Source organism: Gnatocerus cornutus, chromosome 4 (genome assembly GCF_029298725.1).
Source record: "Gnatocerus cornutus isolate USDA-ARS CGAHR chromosome 4, icGnaCorn1.1, whole genome shotgun sequence".
Classification (NCBI taxonomy): Eukaryota; Metazoa; Arthropoda; class Insecta; order Coleoptera; family Tenebrionidae; genus Gnatocerus; species Gnatocerus cornutus.
Window position 1 is genome coordinate 4,508,174 of NC_142236.1, and position 21,312 is coordinate 4,529,485.

Here is a 21,312-nt window from a genome sequence, read left to right on the forward strand (position 1 = left end):
TGTTTTTCTGCTGTTAAAGCTGAGGTAGTTGCTGACTTAAACAGGAAATTTCGAGTTTTAAACTCGTTCTAAAAAATAAACGATTCTAAAATTCTATAACTTTATTCTGAATTTTTGAAATTTAGTACACATTTTTAACACTTTTAAAGTAATAAATTAACTAAATTTGATTGCTTTGCTGTTAAAACCAAAGAAATTATATAGATACTATAATTTTATAGAAACTTAAATTTCGGGCCCGTTCTGTAAATAAAAAACTATAAAATTCTAATTTTTTGTTCTAAAATTTTGTAATTAAGCACAACTAATAAATATTTCTAAAGTAATAAATTCACCCAATTTGTTTTTTTTTAAGTTAAAATTGACGGATTTACAGACTTTAATAGAAAATTTTCAGTTTTGAACTCGCTCTAAAAAATAAACGATTCTAAAATTCTTAAATTCTATTTTAAATTTTTTGAATTACATAAGTAGACGTATTAAACTCACCGATTTAGTTTGCTGTGAAAACCAACAAACTTTCACAATTTAGAGTTAGAAAATTTTGAGTTTCGCGTCCTTTCTGCAAATAAAAAATTCTTAATTTGAATTCTAAAATATTGAAATTCAGTGCCTTTAATAAATATTAAGTAACAAATGCAACAAATTTCATCGCTTTACTGTTAAAACTTACGGATTTACAATGTTTAAAAAAACAGAGTTATGTATTCGTCCTGCATGTTAATAAAAATTATAAAATTCTAAATTTTTGTTCTAAAATTTTTAAATTTAATACACTTAAGAAACACTTCTAAAGTAATAAATCCACCAATTTTGGTTGGTTTGCAGTTAAAACCGACAGACTTTCAGTGTTTAATAGAAAATTTTGAGTTTTAAAGCTCTTCCTGCAAATGAAAAAAATCTGAAATTTCTGATTCTTGTTATAATATTTTGAAATTTAGTGCTCTTAATAAACATTTCTAAAGTAATAAATTCACCAAATTTGGATTCTTGACTGTTTAAACTGACGAAATTACAATCTATAGTAGAAAATTTTGACTTTCAAGCGCGTCCTAGAAAAAAAAATTCTTAAAATTTAAATTTAAAAATACACTTAATAGACTCTTATAAAGTAATACATGCTCCAAATTTGGATGTTTTGCTGTTAAAACCGACAAACTCACAATGTCTAATAGAAAATTTTGAGTTTTGGCGACGTTCTGCAAATGAAAAAAATCCGAAATTATTTGAGATTCTCTGGATAGATTTTCATCCAGTTGCGTTTTTTTGGGTAAAATTTTGTTTGTTTCCACAGAAAATGATAAGTTAAGCCGAATTGAATAATCAGTGGCTTCAAGGTGATCACCGCGTCCATAATTTAGAAAATGAAAATCGCTTGACTTGCCGCACCATCGTGGAATGATTTGATGTTATTCGTTGTTAAAATCATACTTTTAGCGCTTTAGATCAAATATACGACAACTAGATGTATGTGATTGGATCAATACAAACCCAATTAGAAAGTTTTACTGTAAGAAAGTCAGTAAAACTTTGTAATTTAGTTAAAATTAGATAATACCAGTAGCTGTAGCGTACTATTCTAAAAAGTCTGGCCACGTGTTGTGTGTGTTTCAACAGTTTGACAAGCAAACCGATATCTACACCAAAACGCTTAAGTACCTCAACTGGGGCTTTACGGGCATGTTCACGGTGGAGTGCATCCTCAAGATCCTTGCCTTCGGCGTTAGGGTAAGACCATGTAGAACTTCTTCAGCCGTCTTTGAATTTCCGACGGCTTTTTCTATCTCTCTACTAAACAACGCGAAAAAACGAACCAAATCCTTTCCTCCTGTCCTCTTCCACAGCTGCTGTCACTGTTCTCGTGCTTGCGTTTCGTCTGCATGTTAGTTGCAAAAGCATGTTGGTCACACTGACACTTAAACACCACAAGAGCGAAGATTGGAGCGGCGATTATCATGTTTAAATGTACTTTTTCTTATAGAAGATAAAAATTGCTCTGCCGACTTTTAACGTGTGAAAGAGGTAGGCGTTTCGCTTGTAGAGTAGTTGCTACATTTTGTAAGTTGTTGTAGTACCACGAGTCACCGCCCTTGTTGTCCGACATCCTGGCAGCAATGAATATTCTATTTACCTTCCTCTTCCTTTGTGAGACTGTTCTCAAGCTCATCGCTTTCGGCATTAAGGTAAATTTATTCACGGGGTTTTATCATCACACTTTTAGGGACTTTACCTGAGTACTTCCCTGGTAGCACGTAGTAGTAGAAATTACCAAGATTTGTGCACTTTTATTTCGTAGTTTTGAGGCAAAAGTAGTTAGACTTGTAGAGATTTGACACTGTTTCCCATAGACGAGAAATCAGCTATTTCTGCTTCGAACAGACGCATGGTCCTTTCCTTGGTCCTTCACTAACTCAACTTCAGTTTTTCACGAATATAGCAAGGATAGATTAGATATTTGCACTAGATTGGATTTATAAGTAAAGCAGCTTTCACTCTTCCAGAAGCAGAAGGTGGGGTAAATGAGAGAACATTTTGGACAAACTAAAATGAATTTTTAACTTTCATTCTTTGTCTTTTAATTATTATTTATTCCATTCTTGGGACATTTTGTTTTTTGAACAAGATTATTTGGAGCTTTTGTGTTCGAAAAATTAAATTTTTAAGTTTATTTATCAAATTTTTTCAATTTTCTAAAGTTTTTAGAATTACTTTTTCTAGAATTTTCTAGGACCCTAAAACCGTTGTTTCAAAATTTCTATCAATATTTTAAGTTTCCTGAATGGCTAGAAATTTTAGATGTATTTAGGATTTTAAAAATTTTAGTGCCATTTCTTTACTTTAGGACTTTGTAGATTGATTATATTTTCCAAATTTTTGACTTTCTACTCAATTTTCTCAAATCTTAAGATTTTTTAATTTTTTTTAGTGTTTTTTATAGACTTTAGAAACTTTAGAGCTCTTATATTTCTTAGATTTAGAACCACGTCAATTTTTCAGAATCTTTTCGATTTTTCTACTTTCTAGGTTCTCCAGATTTCCGAAAATTTTCAGATTTTATGGATTTGCTGGTCTTCTGGGATTATTTCCGATGTTGAGAATATTTTCTCTTATTTTAGATCACATATTTTTTTAATTAAGATTTATTAGATTCCTTAAATTCTCAGATTTGCTATATTCTTAGTTTTTCTCAAATTTTTTGAATAATTTTTTGCAGATTTTTACAGTCGTCACAAATTTAAATTTTTTAAGATTCTGTGAGCTTCTCATATACTTGGTTACACACTAATTTCTAGTTGTTTTGATCTTTACTTTAAAATTTCTAATTTTTTGTCTAAAACTTTTTTTGAATACTTTAAATCCTTCGAGTCTTTTAGATCTTTAAACTTGTATATAAATCTTTATTTTTTTTTTAAATTTTTAAATGCCAAAGAGGTTTTAGAAGTTTCCTAGATTCTTTTATTTCTCTAGACTTTTGATTTTCTTAAATGTTTGATTTGTTTACTAATTTTTTAAATATTTTCTAGATCTTGGAGGTTTTTTAAATTCGCGAATTTTCTGAACAAGCGAAATTTCTAAAACTTTTTTACTTTCAGAATGCTCCAAACTTATTTTTAGTTATTTATTTTTGACTTTTTGTAAGCCACAAGCTTTTGAACTTCTCGCAAACTTTCGACAACAATTTTCAATTTTTTTCTGTATTTTTTGGTTTTTGAGTACTTTCAATACCTCAATTTAGAATTTTAAAACTTTTTAGATCTTCTTTTATATTTTATTTAATTTTTTTTATTTCATCAAATTTCCTATAAATCAAAAATTCTAAAATTCTTAATTTTTGCTTTAAATTTTTTTAATTAGCACACTTAATAAACGCTTCTAAAGTAATAAATTTTCCAAATTTGGTTGCTTTGCTGCTAAAAATTGACGAATTTATACAATTTAATAGAAAATTTTGAGTTTTGAGCTCGTTGTACAAATAAAAAATTCTGAAATTCTTAATCTGTGCTCTAAAATGTTTTAATTTAGCACGTTTTATAAACGCTTCAAAAGTAATAAATTCTCCAAGTTTGGTTGCTTGGCTGCTAAAATTGACAAATTTACACAATTAATTAGAGAATTTTGAGTTTGGAGCTTTACGGGCAAATAACAAAATCTGAAATTCTTAATTCTTGTTTTAAAATTTTTAAATTTAGTACTCTTAATAAACCCTTTTAACGTAATAAACTCACCAAATTTGGTTACTTTACTATTAAAACTAACGGACTTACAAACTTTAATAAAAATTTTTGAATTTAGAGCTCGTGTAAATAAAAAATTCAAAAAACTCCAAATTTTTGCTCTAATTTTTTTTAATTAGCACACTTAATAAACGCTTCTAAAGTAATAAATTTTCCAAATTTGGTTGCTTTGCTGCTAAAAATTGACGAATTCATACAATTTAATAGAAAATTTTGAGTTTTGAGCTCGTTGTACAAATAAAAAATTCTGAAATTCTTAATCTGTGCTCTAAAATATTTTAATTTAGCACGTTTTATAAACGCTTCAAAAGTAATAAATTCTCCAAGTTTGGTTGCTTGGCTGCTAAAATTGACAAATTTACACAATTAATTAGAGAATTTTGAGTTTGGAGCTTTACGGGCAAATAACAAAATCTGAAATTCTTAATTCTTGTTTTAAAATTTTTAGATTTAGTACTCTTAATAAACCCTTTTAACGTAATAAACTCACCAAATTTGGTTACTTTACTATTAAAACTAACGGACTTACAAACTTTAATAAAAATTTTTGAATTTAGAGCTCGTGTAAATAAAAAATTCAAAAAACTCCAAATTTTTGCTCTAATTTTTTTTAATTAGCGCACTTAATAAACGCTTCTAAAGTAATAAATTTTCCAAATTTGGTTGCTTTGCTGCTAAAAATTGACGAATTTATACAATTTAATAGAAAATTTTGAGTTTTGAGCTCGTTGTACAAATAAAAAATTCTGAAATTCTTAATCTGTGCTCTAAAATATTTTAATTTAGCACGTTTTATAAACGCTTCAAAAGTAATAAATTCTCCAAGTTTGGTTGCTTTGCTGCTAAAATTGACGAATTTACACAATTAATTAGAGAATTTTGAGTTTGGAGCTTTACGGGCAAATAACAAAATCTGAAATTCTTAATTCTTGTTTTAAAATTTTTAGATTTAGTACTCTTAATAAACCCTTTTAACGTAATAAACTCACCAAATTTGGTTACTTTACTATTAAAACTAACGGACTTACAAACTTTAATAAAAATTTTTGAATTTAGAGCTCGTGTAAATAAAAAATTCAAAAAACTCCAAATTTTTGCTCTAATTTTTTTTAATTAGCACACTTAATAAACGCTTCTAAAGTAATAAATTTTCCAAATTTGGTTGCTTTGCTGCTAAAAATTGACGAATTTATACAATTTAATAGAAAATTTTGAGTTTTGAGCTCGTTGTACAAATAAAAAATTCTGAAATTCTTAATCTGTGCTCTAAAATATTTTAATTTAGCACGTTTTATAAACGCTTCAAAAGTAATAAATTCTCCAAGTTTGGTTGCTTTGCTGCTAAAATTGACGAATTTACACAATTAATTAGAGAATTTTGAGTTTGGAGCTTTACGGGCAAATAACAAAATCTGAAATTCTTAATTCTTGTTTTAAAATTTTTAGATTTAGTACTCTTAATAAACCCTTTTAACGTAATAAACTCACCAAATTTGGTTACTTTACTATTAAAACTAACGGACTTACAAACTTTAATAAAAATTTTTGAATTTAGAGCTCGTGTAAATAAAAAATTCAAAAAACTCCAAATTTTTGCTCTAATTTTTTTTAATTAGCACACTTAATAAACGCTTCTAAAGTAATAAATTTTCCAAATTTGGTTGCTTTGCTGCTAAAAATTGACGAATTTATACAATTTAATAGAAAATTTTGAGTTTTGAGCTCGTTGTACAAATAAAAAATTCTGAAATTCTTAATCTGTGCTCTAAAATATTTTAATTTAGCACGTTTTATAAACGCTTCAAAAGTAATAAATTCTCCAAGTTTGGTTGCTTTGCTGCTAAAATTGACGAATTTACACAATTAATTAGAGAATTTTGAGTTTGGAGCTTTACGGGCAAATAACAAAATCTGAAATTCTTAATTCTTGTTTTAAAATTTTTAGATTTAGTACTCTTAATAAACCCTTTTAACGTAATAAACTCACCAAATTTGGTTACTTTACTATTAAAACTAACGGACTTACAAACTTTAATAAAAATTTTTGAATTTAGAGCTCGTGTAAATAAAAAATTCAAAAAACTCCAAATTTTTGCTCTAATTTTTTTTAATTAGCACACTTAATAAACGCTTCTAAAGTAATAAATTTTCCAAATTTGGTTGCTTTGCTGCTAAAAATTGACGAATTTATACAATTTAATAGAAAATTTTGAGTTTTGAGCTCGTTGTACAAATAAAAAATTCTGAAATTCTTAATCTGTGCTCTAAAATATTTTAATTTAGCACGTTTTATAAACGCTTCAAAAGTAATAAATTCTCCAAGTTTGGTTGCTTTGCTGCTAAAATTGACGAATTTACACAATTAATTAGAGAATTTTGAGTTTGGAGCTTTACGGGCAAATAACAAAATCTGAAATTCTTAATTCTTGTTTTAAAATTTTTAGATTTAGTACTCTTAATAAACCCTTTTAACGTAATAAACTCACCAAATTTGGTTACTTTACTATTAAAACTAACGGACTTACAAACTTTAATAAAAATTTTTGAATTTAGAGCTCGTGTAAATAAAAAATTCAAAAAACTCCAAATTTTTGCTCTAATTTTTTTTAATTAGCACACTTAATAAACGCTTCTAAAGTAATAAATTTTCCAAATTTGGTTGCTTTGCTGCTAAAAATTGACGAATTTATACAATTTAATAGAAAATTTTGAGTTTTGAGCTCGTTGTACAAATAAAAAATTCTGAAATTCTTAATCTGTGCTCTAAAATATTTTAATTTAGCACGTTTTATAAACGCTTCAAAAGTAATAAATTCTCCAAGTTTGGTTGCTTTGCTGCTAAAATTGACGAATTTACACAATTAATTAGAGAATTTTGAGTTTGGAGCTTTACGGGCAAATAACAAAATCTGAAATTCTTAATTCTTGTTTTAAAATTTTTAAATTTAGTACACTTAATAAACCCTTTTAACGTAATAAACCCACCAAATTTGGGGACTTTACTATTAAAACTAACGGACCTACAAACTCTAATAAAAAATTTTGAATTTAGAGCTCGTGTAAATAAAAAATTCAAAAAACTCCTAATTTTTGCTCTAATTTTTTTTAATTTAGCACACTTTATAAACGCTTTTAAAGAAATAAGTCCACCAAATTTGGTTGCTTTACTGTTCAAACTAACGTTTAATAAAAGAATTTCAGTTTTGTGTTGGTCCAGCAAATTAATAAAAATTCAAAAATTGTTGATTTTTGTTCTAAAATTTTCAAAATCAGTACACTTAATTAACACTTCTAAGGTAATAAATCTACCCAATTTGGTTAGTTTGCTGTAGAAACCGACGAGCTTACAATATTAAATGGAAAATTTTGAGTTTTGAGATTCTCCTGCAAATGAAGAATTTTAAAATTCTAATTTTTGTTTTACAATTTTTAAAATTAGTACACTTAATATACACTTCTAACGTAATAAATTCTCCAAATTTGGTCTGCTGTTAATCTGCTAGACCTTGATTTTTAAATTTTTCAATGCAAAAAATTCTAGTTTTTTTCTAGAAAAACTTTTGAATTTTTCAAATTTCTGTACTTTTCAATTTTTTTTAATTCGTTGATTCTTTAGATGAATTTTGGAATTTTAAAATTCCTTAGATCTTCCTAATTTTTTGTACATTTTTAGTTTCCCTAATCTACTTTTATTAATCTTTCGGGTTTTTTCGATTCCTTTAGATCTCATATTTTTGACTTAAAGAATTCTTTTTTGACTTTTTAGATTCTTCAAACAATTCAGTTTCCTTGAATTTTTTGGACTTTTCGATTTTCCAAACCCGCTTAGCTTAAAAAAATATATTGTTTCGTTTTCTCGACGATTTTCTGAATAAGTTCCAGATCTTTTGTACTTCAAAAAATTTGGAAATTTTACATCTTCTCGGTTTTCCGATTTTCGGGATTCTTCAAAACTCTTCAAATTTTCTAGATTTTCGTCTTATTCCACTTTTCCAATTCTCTCACAATCTCACCGTGCCGTCAGAAACTCAGCTCGCTTCGCTCGCCTGAGGAAGTTCCTGGGCCATCGCTTCGCTTCGTCTCTAAAAAAAAACTGTAACAGTTCCACCCTCTCTCATTTATCTCACCCCCGTAAAACAAAGTACCAACCTTGACTCTTAGGTAGCTCTCCCTCCTCATCCCTCCTCGACAGTGTAGAGAGAAAACCTGACAATTTAGACTTAAAAGTGCTTGGTAATTTATTTTTCCTACGTTGTTACTACAAAACTTGTACTGACAACACTCTACAGAGAGATTTGTAAATTTAGCCGCGCCTTATAACAGTAGAGTCGTACCTAGAAGCAAATCAGTTTTGAAAGCATGCTTTTCCTTTTTTATTTCCTTCGTTTCGAAGAACCCAACCGATGGTGAGTCGTTCTTTTGCTGAGCTAGATAAGACTCTGCTGCTCCTCAAAAAATGACGATCTGACTAAATTTTCTGCCCTTAGAACTTCTTCAAGGATCCTTGGAACACCTTCGACTTCATCACAGTGATTGGCAGCATCGTGGACGCTATGGTCGTCGAGTTTGGAGTAAGTCTTTCGGTTAAAATCTTGCGGTTTTGAACATACCTTACATACTAATACTACACAGATTACACAGATCTTCGTCAAAGGTACTGGTCAGCACTTGAATGTCTTGTTCTTGCACAATTTTGATTGATTTTTACTAAAATGTTTTTTCTTCACTTCAAGGAAAGAGCTGCGAAAATTGCGAAAGAGAGGGTACGTTTGGTTTGATTTTCAGACTGTTTAGAGTGTCTAGGTACTACCTGAAGGTTTTAGATTAGTACCAAAGGAGCTCGTTTTGGTAAAACGGGCTGCTTTGGTTAAATCCTTGTTTTATTACGAAGGTTAGATTAAATGCAATATGTTAGACTTTTTGCTAGATACTGCTTAACCTATTCCTTTTTGTAGTCTCGAAAACGTGGAGCAAAATTAGGTACCTTTGATAGCATCGTTAAGTGGATACAGGTATACATTTGAAGATTTGAATAAGATCTTTTCTTATTGAAATCTGGATCACTAGTCACAAAATTTCGCATGTCTCATCACGCATGTTCTTGTAAAGTAGTTTGAAGCTTCTTAGATCGTGGTAAGTATGAGACACAGGACGTAGACACTAACAAACTACATTACATTACATACATCGTAGCCTAGAACTAGAACTAGATTCTTGTCTTAAAGTAGAACCCAAACTTAGATGAACTAAACTAAACTTTGATGATTTACAGGAGAACTTCATCAATGTTGGTTTTCTGAGACTATTTCGCGCCGCTCGTCTCATCAAGCTCTTGCGACAGGGATACACCATACGTATTCTTCTTTGGACGTTCGTCCAGAGTTTTAAAGCTCTTCCTTACGTCTGTCTTCTTATAGCTATGTTGTTTTTTATCTACGCCATCATTGGCATGCAGGTAAGATTAAGATTAGTCGCACCAAAACAGTTTTCATGGCGGTTTAAGGTGTTTGGAAACATAGCGGAAGTACCCAGCGCTGCCATCACCCGTCACAACAACTTCCGGACGTTTATACAGGGACTCATGCTGCTGTTCAGGTAAAAATGGTAATTCTTCTTGTTTGTCGGTTTTTGACACGCTCCTCCAGGTGTGCGACGGGGGAAGCCTGGCCCAACATCATGCTCTCCTGTATCAAGGGCCAACCCTGCGACCCTGAAGCGAAGAAGCCGGCCAACAGCTGCGGCTCCAACATCGCGTACGCCTATTTCGTCTCCTTCATCTTCTTCTGTTCTTTCTTGGTACGTTTCCTCTTCATTCTTCTTTCATTGACTTTTGACTTCCACTCTTCCAGATGCTGAACTTGTTCGTCGCCGTCATCATGGACAATTTCGACTATTTAACCAGAGACTCTTCGATTCTGGGCGCGCATCACTTGGACGAGTTCGTGCGGATTTGGGCAGAATACGATCCCAACGCCACGTAATTCTTCGACTTCTTCGCCTCCACTTGGTCTAACTCTTTGATTGTAGAGGGAAAATCCACTACGTGGAGATGTACGACATGTTGAAGAACATGGACCCTCCTCTTGGTTTCGGTAATAAGTGCCCAAACCGCCTAGCTTACAAGAAGTTGATCCGGATGAACATGCCCGTGGACGACGAAGGCAAAGTCAACTTCACTTCAACACTATTTGCTCTGATCCGGGAGAACCTCAACATCAAAATGCGATCAGGTAGTCATTTCCGCCTCTAATCTCAAAAAACTAATTTTTCCACCCAGCGGATGAGATGGACCAAGCCGACGACGAGTTGAAGGAGACAATCAAAAATATCTGGCCTCTACAGGCGAAGAATATGGTCGATTTGTTGGTACCGCCGAGCGACCATTTGAATAATGGGAAGATGACAGTTGGTAAAATATATGCGGGCTTTTTGATCTTGGAAAGTTGGAGGAGTACGAGGTTTGGGCAAGTGGAACCAACTGGAATTCCGGTGAGTTTTTTTTGTCTTTTTTTCACGAATTTTGGTAATAGGTGTTACGTTCATTGTGGCCATACTGTAAAATTTTAAAGGTTTAGGCGAAACGTGAAAGCAACGCAACGCAAAGTTAGGGATAATTACAATGAGATGAGTTAGATTGATTGTGGAGGTGGTGGGAAATGGGCGAAATAGAGCATGGGCGAGTTGTAATGGGTCGATTTACAAAAGTCCAACAAAACAGGTCCAGATCTTATACTCTTTAACTCCTTTATTTATTAGCTGGTTTTGTTTTTCCAAATTTTCTATATTCTTTGGTTTAGATTTTTTTAAAGTTATGTAGATTTGCTGAAATCGCTCAGATTCTCTTTATTGTTAGTATTATGGATTTTGGATTAGCTTTTGATCTTCTTCTTCGTCGTCTTTTTAGATTTTATAGATTTAAATCTTATAATTCTCTACAAAATATTCGGACTTTTTAAATTTTATAGACTTTTTTCAATTACATATGTAGATTTACTTTGATTTTTCGGATTTTTAAAAGTTTGTTGATCTCTGAAATGTAAATTTCTGAAAAATTCGAATCTTTTACTTTTTTCTTAATTTTAAATTCTAAAAATTCTAAATTAGATCGTCCCTCTAATGTAGTAGATATTCAATTTTTTTCAAATTTTGTACCTATTATGGACTTTTTGGATTATTAGATGTTCAGGTTTTTTGGACTTTTTAGATTTTTTTAGATTTTCTATGTATGTATTAGGATTTTTTTGATAAACTATAAGTAAATCAATTTTTTAGGAATTTTTTTTTGGGTTCTTTGGACTTTTTTGGATTTCCTAAATTTTCTGCATTCTTTGGATTTATTATGTTCTTGGATTTTATGTAATTAAATTTTTGCATTATTTAAATTATTTGGTTTCTGAGGATTCTCTTGGTGAGATTTTCAGTATTTTTCAATTTCTCAAAATTTTTTGCTTATTTTTACATTTTTTGTTTATATTGCCTGGATTCTCTGGATCTTTGGGCTTTTCTAAGAAATTTTAAATTTCGTGTACTTTCTCAAAGTTTTTTGCCGATTTTTTTAAACATCGAAGATTTTTTTTATTCTTGAAATTTTTAGATTCAATAGAACATTAAATATGCTAAATTCTTTTAGAGCTCTTTGGATTACTTCGATTTTTTTGGTTTTAAAGAATCATTTAGATTTTTTGGGTCTTCTAAATGGGATTCTCAGGATTTTTGGGATTCTGTCTACATATGTGTCGATCATTTAATTTTTCAGTTTTTCTAAATTTTCTGAATGTTTTTTACTATTTTATTTGTTCAGATTTTCTGAATTTACTAGATTTTTTGGGCTTTCCCAGATTCCCTGAATATCTCTTAGTCAAGAGATTTGAGATTTCGTGTAAATTTCTTAGATTCTTTGTCAACTTTTGGTTTATTTTTTTGGATTTCGGAGATCTTACATTTTATAGATTTAGTAGAAAATTAAATATTGTAAATTCTCCAAATTGCGGATTTTTGGACTTTTTTGAGTTTGTGATTTGTGAAATTTTTTAAAATTGTTTGGATCCTCTACATCGGGTTTTCAGGATTTTTGAAATCTTGTCTTTCTATAGATCACCTAATTTTTAAATTTATCTGAATTTCCTGGATGTTTTAACATTTTTTTGTTTCGCTTTTCTGGATTTGCCGAATGATGTCTAGAGATTTTAGATTTTGTGTATTTATTTTAAATTAATTGTCGTCTTTCTCTTCTCATCACTATTAGAATTTGTAAAAAATTAAATAAATATTATAAATTCTCTGACTTTTGGATTATTTAGACTCTGGTTTCTGAAGATCATTAATAATTTCTGGATTCATTAAATGGAATTCTCAGGATTTTTTGATCCTGTCTTTGCATTGATCATCAAATTTTTCAATATTTCTGAATTTTATGGACTTTTTTAATTTTTTTTTATTTCTTAGATTATTGGGCTTCTCCGAATTCTCTGAATTCCTTTGATTTTAAATTTCAGATTTTGTGTAATTTTTCCAAATTCTTCGCCGATTTTTTGTTTTCTTTCTTGATTTCGAAGATTTTTTTAGATTTTTCGGTTTCTGAGAATTTTTTAGATTTTATGATCATCTAGATGAGACTCTTAAAATTTTTGAGATATAATTTTTGTTTCAATCGTCTAATTTTTCAGTTTTTTCAATTTTCTAGATATTTTTGATCCAGATTAGATCTTTAGAATGCTGTTTTCCAAATTATGGACATTTTAGTTTTCTTAAATTTCGCAGTATTTTTCCTTTTTTAATTTCCTGGATTATCTGGATCTAAATAAATTGAAGAGATATTCTTCGTTTTTTAGATGCATTTCCTAAATTCTTGGGTTTCTAAGGACTTCTGAATTCTGTAGTTTCATAATTTGGATCTATATGATTAATTAATTGCTGTAGATTTTTCTTTTTTTATAGAAATTTGTTATATTTTTTGGAATACTCCAGATAATTTAGATTTTCAAGTTTTCTCTAAAATCATAAAATATCTTAAAAATCTGGGAAACCTGATAAAAAATAGAAAGAATATGAACAATTTCAAAAATCAAAATGAGTTCAAAGACAAAGAAAAGCAATGAAAAATCTAATTTTTGGAAATTTAAAAAAAACAAAAATATACCGCAGCCTGAAAGAGGTAAATCCAAAAAAAACAACAAGACAAATATTAGTATAGTATGAAGAATTCGGGCAATGTTTGAAAACCGATCTGACCAAAAAACGAAGCACAGAATTAGAAATCAATTTTTTCGAGAATTCAGAAAATGAAAATATTTAAAATATCAGAGATTCAGGATATTTAAATTTAACCTAAAAAGGATGAAAAGGATATTTCAGAACCTAAAAAATCAGAAAAATCTGTAAGAATCAATCTATTTCAACCGCCACACCTCCATTTCGACCATTCGCACCCTCCCAACCCCCAAAAATTGGAATGAGAAAAGGTACGACTAAAAACTTGCAAAAAGGCAAACTTCAAGTTAGGAACTTCTATCAAAACCAACCCCTCAGTCATACTTATAATTTTATTTCCGGAGTTAGAATGTCGAGGACCTAGTTTAGGTGTTTAGTCTGTGTTAAAACTGAGAGACTTGTAGGCACATTGGTTGTAACTAGTAGTAAATGGACCCCGAAACACCGACAAGTAGAACTCCCTCGTTTTATTTATAATACATTTTTAATTTTTGTATTATAAATGAGAAATTACAACACACATCATTAAAAAAAACAATTTAGATCAGTAGTAGCCCTATAATTGTTGTATATTTATTTCAGGGTTTTGGAAATAGTCCCTCAGCAAATCACGCGGTAGTATATTAATTCTCCCTTTTTTCATTTTTCTATATTTTTCTTAGATTTTGTACAATACGAATTCTCATTCATAGTACAGTCCTGTAGTAGTAATTTGGTACATTTTTCCATATTCTCGTTAGCATATTGTGCCTGTTTATTGCACTTTGGTTGCGTTCTAATGAAGTGCATTTCTCTGTCCTGCAAGTTTTAATATCTGTCTGTATTTTGTCTATTCGTAGAAACTAACATTTTTGCATGTTTTACTACTATTCTCACGTTTTTACGGGATTCAGACCGTTTTAGCATGTTCCCACGTTGAATTCAAACTGTAAAAAAAACTTTGTAAGTATGCTAGAATCGAACTAGTTCGACTAGTTTTAGCTTCGATTTAACTAGTGTTGCTTTACGTCTGTATCATATCTGTCACTGATAGAGTCGAAGATCGATGCATGTTTTAGTGTTTTTTGAACACATCGAACACGTTCGATGTCTTTGGGCCACATTTAAATTAGCACTAGTATCGTAGCGTTCAGGAGATTAAAGACTAATAAATAAAGGAAAATGTTGCGAGTGTTAGAATAGACTGGTCAAAACTAAAGTTTGTTGAATGACAGAAAGCGTCGTTTTTTGACTGCCTTTTGGATATGGCCGGGCACTTGGGCGGGAGTCGCACCGGCTCTATGAGTCTAGAAGGCGCCCCATTGATGGGGAGCCAAGAACCCCCCGATACGCATCACGAGGAAAGTTCTTTGGCCACCCTGGCGAGAAGAAACACCAAAAGAAATCGATCCATGAGGTGAGTTCTTCTATTAGTGGTGGTTTTGTAATCTTACCCCCGTTTTTGTTGCAGGAATAAAAAGGTGAAAATCAGAAAATTGGCGATAAATTAGTGTTAGGTCAAACATGTTTAGGTTAAAATGTTAGTGACAATCAGCAGTTATAGGTAATTGTTGGATGTTCGTTACAGCTGCAGATAACGATGTTATTGTTGTAAGTTAGACGAGACTTTAGAAGGTATTCTAGAAGTTTAGACTACAATCCAACGAATTTTAATTATTAGACTTTAGCATGACCGCAGCTGCTGAAGAAGACTTTAGTCAAATTTCGTAGATTAGTCAGTACCTTCACTTAGTCACTCATCTGATGGAATTTTTTTTGTTTGTTAAGAAGGTAGACAGTTTCTATGTCGATTTTTGCATGATTCTTTGCATGAACTTGTGTTGTTCTTCTTGGGACAGGACCTGGTATGAATGGGACAATTTTTAGCTTTTCAAATCGACAGCGCGGGATCTGTTTTCGTACGAAATGTTGATGGGTCTTTCGTGCTTAGGTGATGGAACTTCAAGAGGGCATGGGCTCAAGACGGCCTTCCTGTGATAGCATCGTCGACCAGCACTTGCATCCGGCGAATTTCGGAAATACGCATCGGAGATCGCCCAGTCTTCGGTATGAAACTTTCGAAAAAAGCGCCTTTTGACGAAGAATTTACCATTAAATTCGAGCTTTTTAGGAAACTTTTCGCAATTTTAGTTGTACAGATTTGGTCCGTCAAGCCGGATCTAAAAAAATGCGGAATTTGTTGGAAGAAACAGTACTCGCTGCGCTCGCACTTAATAGATTTTTTATGAATTTAATGTGGAACTTTACGTTAAAATTCTTTTGAATCTTAAATACGTTAAACCGGATTCTGACCGACAAAAGTGCGAGAAAAACGATAGTGAAAACCGCGTCCTTCTATCTATCGTAGATCAGAATATATTGAGAACGAAAATTCCGAAGCCACAAAATTTTCCCCGTTTGGCGTTTTTTTTTTAATTTGGTTATTTTTTGAGGTACAAAAAAATTTGGATAGTTTTGGATTCTGCGTAAAATTCTGCGTTAATTGGATTTTCAAAGGATCTTTCCGAAATCATTTTTTAAAGAGCTTTTTCGAAGCGAAAATGACGTTTAGTATCTTTGAGTTATAAATAAATCGAAAGAACAGCTCGAGATCTATTAACTGGCCAAATCTCACATTGGTAGATCAAATAGTTTAAGAGTGGCGATCAAAAAAACAAGATCTCAAAATTTTTTACTGTTTTAGCCAATTTTTTTTCAAATTGTCTATTAAATTTTGAATATCTTAGGGTGGATCGAAAGCAACAAAAACGCGAGAAAAACGATGGTAAAACCGCATCTTTGTATTTGTCGCAGTTTCGAAAATATAGAGTTCTAGTCTAGAGCTTCAAAATTTTTGCTTTTAGGCGACAACCCAAATTTTTCGGTCATAACTCAGTTATTTGTTGACTTACGAAAAAAATTAATACAGTTTTAGAATCTGCAGAAAATTCTGCGTAAAATGAGCAGCAATAATTTATGTTTGCTTGAAAAATAAACTAGATATCGACCGAAATAGATCTTCAAGGAGTGTTTTTTGGAATGATTGTCAAGTAAGTTTTTCCGGGTGAAAACAACGTTTAATACCTTTGAGTTATAAATAAATCGAAAGAGCAGCTCGAGATCTATCAACCGGTCAAAACTCAGATCGGTGGATCAAATGGTTTACGAGGGGTGGTCAAAAAACCAAAACTACATCCTTTTACTATCATGGTTTCGGAGATATTGAGCATTAAAAATTTTAAAAATAAGATCTACATATCCTTAGATATAATTTCTCATAACTCAGTTTCTTGTTGGCGTTTGGGAAAAACGAACACAGTTTTGGATTCTTCGTGAAATTCCGCGTTAAATGAGTACCAATAACTTAAGTTTTGCTATTCAAATAAACGAAATATTTATCGAAATAGGTTTTTCTGCAACCATTTCGCAAAGAGCTTTTTCAAACCAAAAACGACGTTTAACACCTTTGGATCAGACATCAATTGAAAGAGCAGCTTATAATTTATCATTTGACCAAATCTCAAACTGCTAGGGCAAATAGCCCACAAATGGCGGTCAAAAATACCAAAATTAAAATTAAATTAAATAGTTGGTTACAATTTTTTTATTCTTTATTTTAATTTTTAAATCTTTAAAAATAAAAGAGTAGATTCTTAGTATAAAAAATGCGAGAAAAACGGTGGCAAAAACCGTATCTCTGTATCTATATTAATTTCCGATATTTCCGGACCATCAAAATCTTAGTTCTCTGGCGACAATCGGAAGTTTTAATCGGCTATAATTCAGTTATTTGTTGATATACGCAAACAATTAACACAGTTTTGGATCCTACGGGAAACTCTGCGTCAAATGAGAACCAACAGCTTAAGTTAGCTTCACAAATAAACAAAACATTGATTGAAATATGTTGTCCGAGAATCTTCCTAGAACCATTTTGTAAAGAGCTTTTTCAAAGCAAAAACAACGTTTATTACATTTGAATTATACATTAATCGAAAGAGCAGCTCGTGATCTATCAACTGGCTAAATCTCAAATTTTTAGGTCAAATAGTCCACGAGTGAGGGCCCAAAAACCAAAAATTGCAAAATTAAATTAAATAGTTTTGGTCATTTTTTTTTCGAAAAAAATGAATTTTTAAATTTTCGGAAAATGTAAGAGTAGATTCTTGGTAAACAAAATGCGGGAAAAACGGTGGTGAAAACCGTATCACTGTGTCTATCTTAGTTTCCGAGCTATGGAGCATCGATATTTCTGAACTTTCAAAATCTTAGCCCTCTGGCGACAATCCGAACTTTTTATCGGCCATAACTCAGTTATTTGTTGATGTACGCAAATAATTAACACAGTTTGGGATTCTACGTGAAATTCTGCGTTAAATGAGCACAAACAACTAAAGTTGGCTTCACAAATAAGCAAGATATTGACCAAAATAAAATTGAATAGGCTGTTTTTGGAATAATTTTTAAAAAAAAATTTTCTGGGCGAAAACGACGTGTAATAACTCTGAATTATACCTCAATTAAAAAAGCAGTTTGACATATATTATCTGGTCAAATTCCAGATCGGTAACTCAAGGAAAAGAGATCAAAAAAACAAAAATTGCAAATTTTTCATACTCGTTTTTTCAAAAAAAAAATTATTGAATTTTGGATATCTGAGAACAAATTCTAAGCAGCAAAAACGCGAGAAAAACGATGGTGAAAATCGCATCTTTCTATCTGTAGTATATTCGAAGATAATGAGCATTGACAATTTTAAAAATAAAAGTCAAGCATTTGAAATTTTAGTCGGCCCTAACACAGTCATTTGTTGGGGTACAAAAAAAATTATTACAGATTTGGATTCAGGGCGAAATTCTGCGTTAAATGAGCCTCAATAACTTAAGTTTGCGCCACAAATAATCGAGATAATGACCAAACAAGGTATACAGGGGGGATTTTTTAAGAACTTGTTTTAAGGCAAAAACGACTTTAAAAGTTTTTGAGTTATACATCAATCGAGAGAACGGTTCAAAATCTATCAACTGGCCAAATTTCAGATTGGTAGAAGAAGTAGTTTACAAGAGGCAGGGAAAAAACGGAAGAAACAGTGCTCGCTTCGCTCGCACTTGAACACAATTTCTGTTCGGTGATTAATATTAATGGTAAATTCTTCTAAAAAAATCTGAGATGTTTTTTATACTCACAATTTTTGTTTCTTCTTTTTTTGTTAATCCTTCATCTCTTGATCTTCACCTTCATCTCTTGATCCTTCCTTTCTTCGTTTCGTTCTTATTCCTTTGCTGACCCTCGTTGGTTGCAGACGCGGCAACTCGCCCTCGATGCAGCGCAGCCCCTCCCCCCGCCGCAAGTACCCCCCGCACCTCCACCACGACATCGGTTTCTCCGACACAGTCTCGAACGTGGTGGAGATCGTCAAACACGAGCACCAGAGATCGCACTCTCACCGCAGATTCGTCAGAGGTACTCCCACCGACTCAGCCCTTTCTCTTTCTACTGATTTCAGCATTTTCAGGTTCTTGGTCAGCGTCTACGAGTCCGGCTCGGTCGCCTTCACCTTCTGGAGTCCGCCACAACACCAGTTACGGTCCGTTACGTTCTTCTCGCCGCGGTTACGGTACGACAAGTCTATGTCAACGTTCCCGTTCGCCTAGTCCCACACATCCTATCCCTCATCCTCAAGGTCCTCCCATCATCGGTAAGTCTAAGTGTTGCCGAACGTTGCAACTAAAAGAGTTGGACGATTTCACAGCTGGTGCTGTGGTAGGTATTCCGATGCAACAGTCAGCGGCGCATCAAGCTAGTGTGCAACATAGTCATCCGATGTTGGGGGGGAGAAGGGGGCAAGGGAGGAGACTGCCGCCGACGCCTTCGAAACCTTCCACGCTGCAGTTGAGGCCAGGACCTATCAACTTTCCGAAGCTGAATGCTTCGCCCACGCATGTGAGTATTGTTGTTGTCTTTTACCTTTTTGGTTTTTTATGTTATGGTTTCTTCTTGTTCTTTCTTTTGGATTTTAAATATTTTGGATATCCGAGGCTAAATTTTCTCTCACTAATTTGAGATTTTCTCTTGATTTTACTGACAAAGTTTAGAATTCTTTGGATTTTAGGTAGCTTCTAGGCCATTTAAACCCTTTTGGATGTTCCTCTTCAGATTCTTTTTTACATCCTTTAGATTCATTTGAATACGCTTGAAGATTTCAGTTTTTTTTAATTCCTCTTCTGATTTATTCTTTTAGTACTGTTTTTTATATTTCTCCTAATCCTTTCTCTGTTTTTTTTTAATTCATCTCTGATTACATTGTTTAGATTCGTTCTTATAAATCACAGTTTGGATTCTTCTCAGATTATTTTCTAGGTTCCTTTTAAGTAACTCCAGCTTAGTTTTTTCTTTATATTCTCCTTTCTTAAAAACGCCTTTCATTCTTTTTCAGATGCATCTTTTAGATTCTCTAGTATCTTCTTAGATTATGCTGCAATTTTTTTTTTTAAATCTTGAAATTTGTAGTAGATTCTTTCATAGTTTTGCAACTCTCTAGTTTGAGTTCTTTATATTCTTTAAATTCTTTAGATTTTTATATCTTTTGAATCCTTTAGATTCTTTAGATTCTTTAGATTCTTTAGATTCTTTAGATTCTTTAGATTCTTTAGATTCTTTAGATTCTTTAGATTCTTTAGATTCTTTAGATTCTTTAGATTCTTTAGATTCTTTAGATTCTTTAGATTCTTTAGATTCTTTAGATATTTTAGATTCTTTAGATATTTTAGATTCTTTAGATATTTTAGATTCTTTAGATTCTTTAGATTCTTTAGATATTTTAGATTCTTTAGATTCTTTAGATTCTTTAGATTCTTTAGATTCTTTAGATTCTTTAGATTCTTTAGATTCTTTAGATATTTTAGATTCTTTAGATTCTTTAGATATTTTAGATTCTTTAGATTCTTTAGATTCTTTAGATTCTTTAGATTCTTTAGATTCTTTAGATTCTTTAATCTTTTTGATCCTTTTGAACTTTTTCTCTTCTTCTTTTAATTCTGCAATTCATTGGATTTGATAAATACTTAAAATTCTTTAGTTTTTTTAGATTTTTTGCATTTTTTTGATTCTTTGGATTTCTTGGATTCCTTGTGGAATTGTTTGGTTTTATTGGATTCTAAAATTTTTTTTGATTCTTTATTGTATTCTTCAGATTTTCTGGACTCCTCATTAGATTCACTGATCTTTCTGGATTATTTTGATTTTTGGAATTTTCTGGATTTAATGTTTTCTTTTGATTTTTTGATTTTATTGGACTGTCTGGAATCTTATTGAATTTCTTCAATTTATTATTAAACTTTTAGGATTTTATAAATTTTGAAATATTCTGGTTTCTATAATAAATTTTTTGGAATTTTTAGATTTTCTGGATTCTCTTTATTTATGGGATTTTTGCATTCTTAGGTTCTGTGGGTTCTCTATATTCTCTGGATTTATTGAATTCTCTGAGCTTTCAGACTTTTATGGATTCTTTGAATTTTTTGGATTTATTAGATTCTTTGGTTTTATTAGATTCTAAGGACTTTCTGGAATCTTCATTAGATTTCATAGCTTTTTTTAACTTTTTGGATTCATAGACTTTATTGGATTAATTGGATTCTCTAGATTCATAGGATTTGATGGATTCTTTTGATTCTTCAGAAATTTTATAACTTTTACAATTTCAATTGCAAGACAGTGACATTTAGAGATTTGACTACATTTGACTTGATTATTGACTGTCCTAAATTACAAAATTTTAGAACAAAAAATAGAGTTTTAAGAAATTTTCATTTTGAAGGCGAACTAAAATTTCCATCTCTTTTTATTAAAATCTGTAACACTGGCAATTTCGATCGTAAATTAGTAA

General features: G+C 31.3%; 1 protein-coding gene across 18 annotated transcripts in view; it reads left to right on the plus strand.

The window, feature by feature from the left end:
• The window catches only part of cac (calcium voltage-gated channel subunit cacophony), a 47,032-nt gene that overhangs the window by 22,857 nt on the left and 2,863 nt on the right, over positions 1 to 21,312 (plus strand). For 4 of the 18 annotated variants that reach the window (XR_015770047.1, XM_088034695.1, XM_088034696.1 and 1 more), the window contains 16 exons: positions 1,618 to 1,728; positions 8,723 to 8,806; positions 8,969 to 8,998; positions 9,191 to 9,247; positions 9,508 to 9,690; positions 9,739 to 9,830; positions 9,881 to 10,031; positions 10,085 to 10,212; positions 10,263 to 10,465; positions 10,513 to 10,724; positions 14,028 to 14,060; positions 14,660 to 14,841; positions 14,896 to 14,905; positions 15,376 to 15,491; positions 18,727 to 18,887; positions 18,931 to 19,367. Coding sequence is in view for 17 of the 18 variants with exons in the window: in XM_088034695.1 (XP_087890821.1) it covers positions 1,618 to 1,728; positions 8,723 to 8,806; positions 8,969 to 8,998; positions 9,191 to 9,247; positions 9,508 to 9,690; positions 9,739 to 9,830; positions 9,881 to 10,031; positions 10,085 to 10,212; positions 10,263 to 10,465; positions 10,513 to 10,724; positions 14,028 to 14,060; positions 14,660 to 14,841; positions 14,896 to 14,905; positions 15,376 to 15,491; positions 18,727 to 18,887; positions 18,931 to 19,367 (2,190 nt within the window). In the remaining variant the exon portion in view is untranslated. Of the gene's footprint in view, positions 1 to 1,617; positions 1,729 to 2,072; positions 2,184 to 8,722; positions 8,807 to 8,968; positions 8,999 to 9,190; positions 9,248 to 9,507; positions 9,691 to 9,738; positions 9,831 to 9,880; positions 10,032 to 10,084; positions 10,213 to 10,262; positions 10,466 to 10,512; positions 10,725 to 14,027; positions 14,061 to 14,659; positions 14,842 to 14,895; positions 14,906 to 15,375; positions 15,492 to 18,726; positions 18,888 to 18,930; positions 19,368 to 21,312 lie in introns of all 18 variants that reach the window. The other 14 variants (XM_088034710.1, XM_088034701.1, XM_088034697.1 and 11 more) reach the window with 14 other exon arrangements.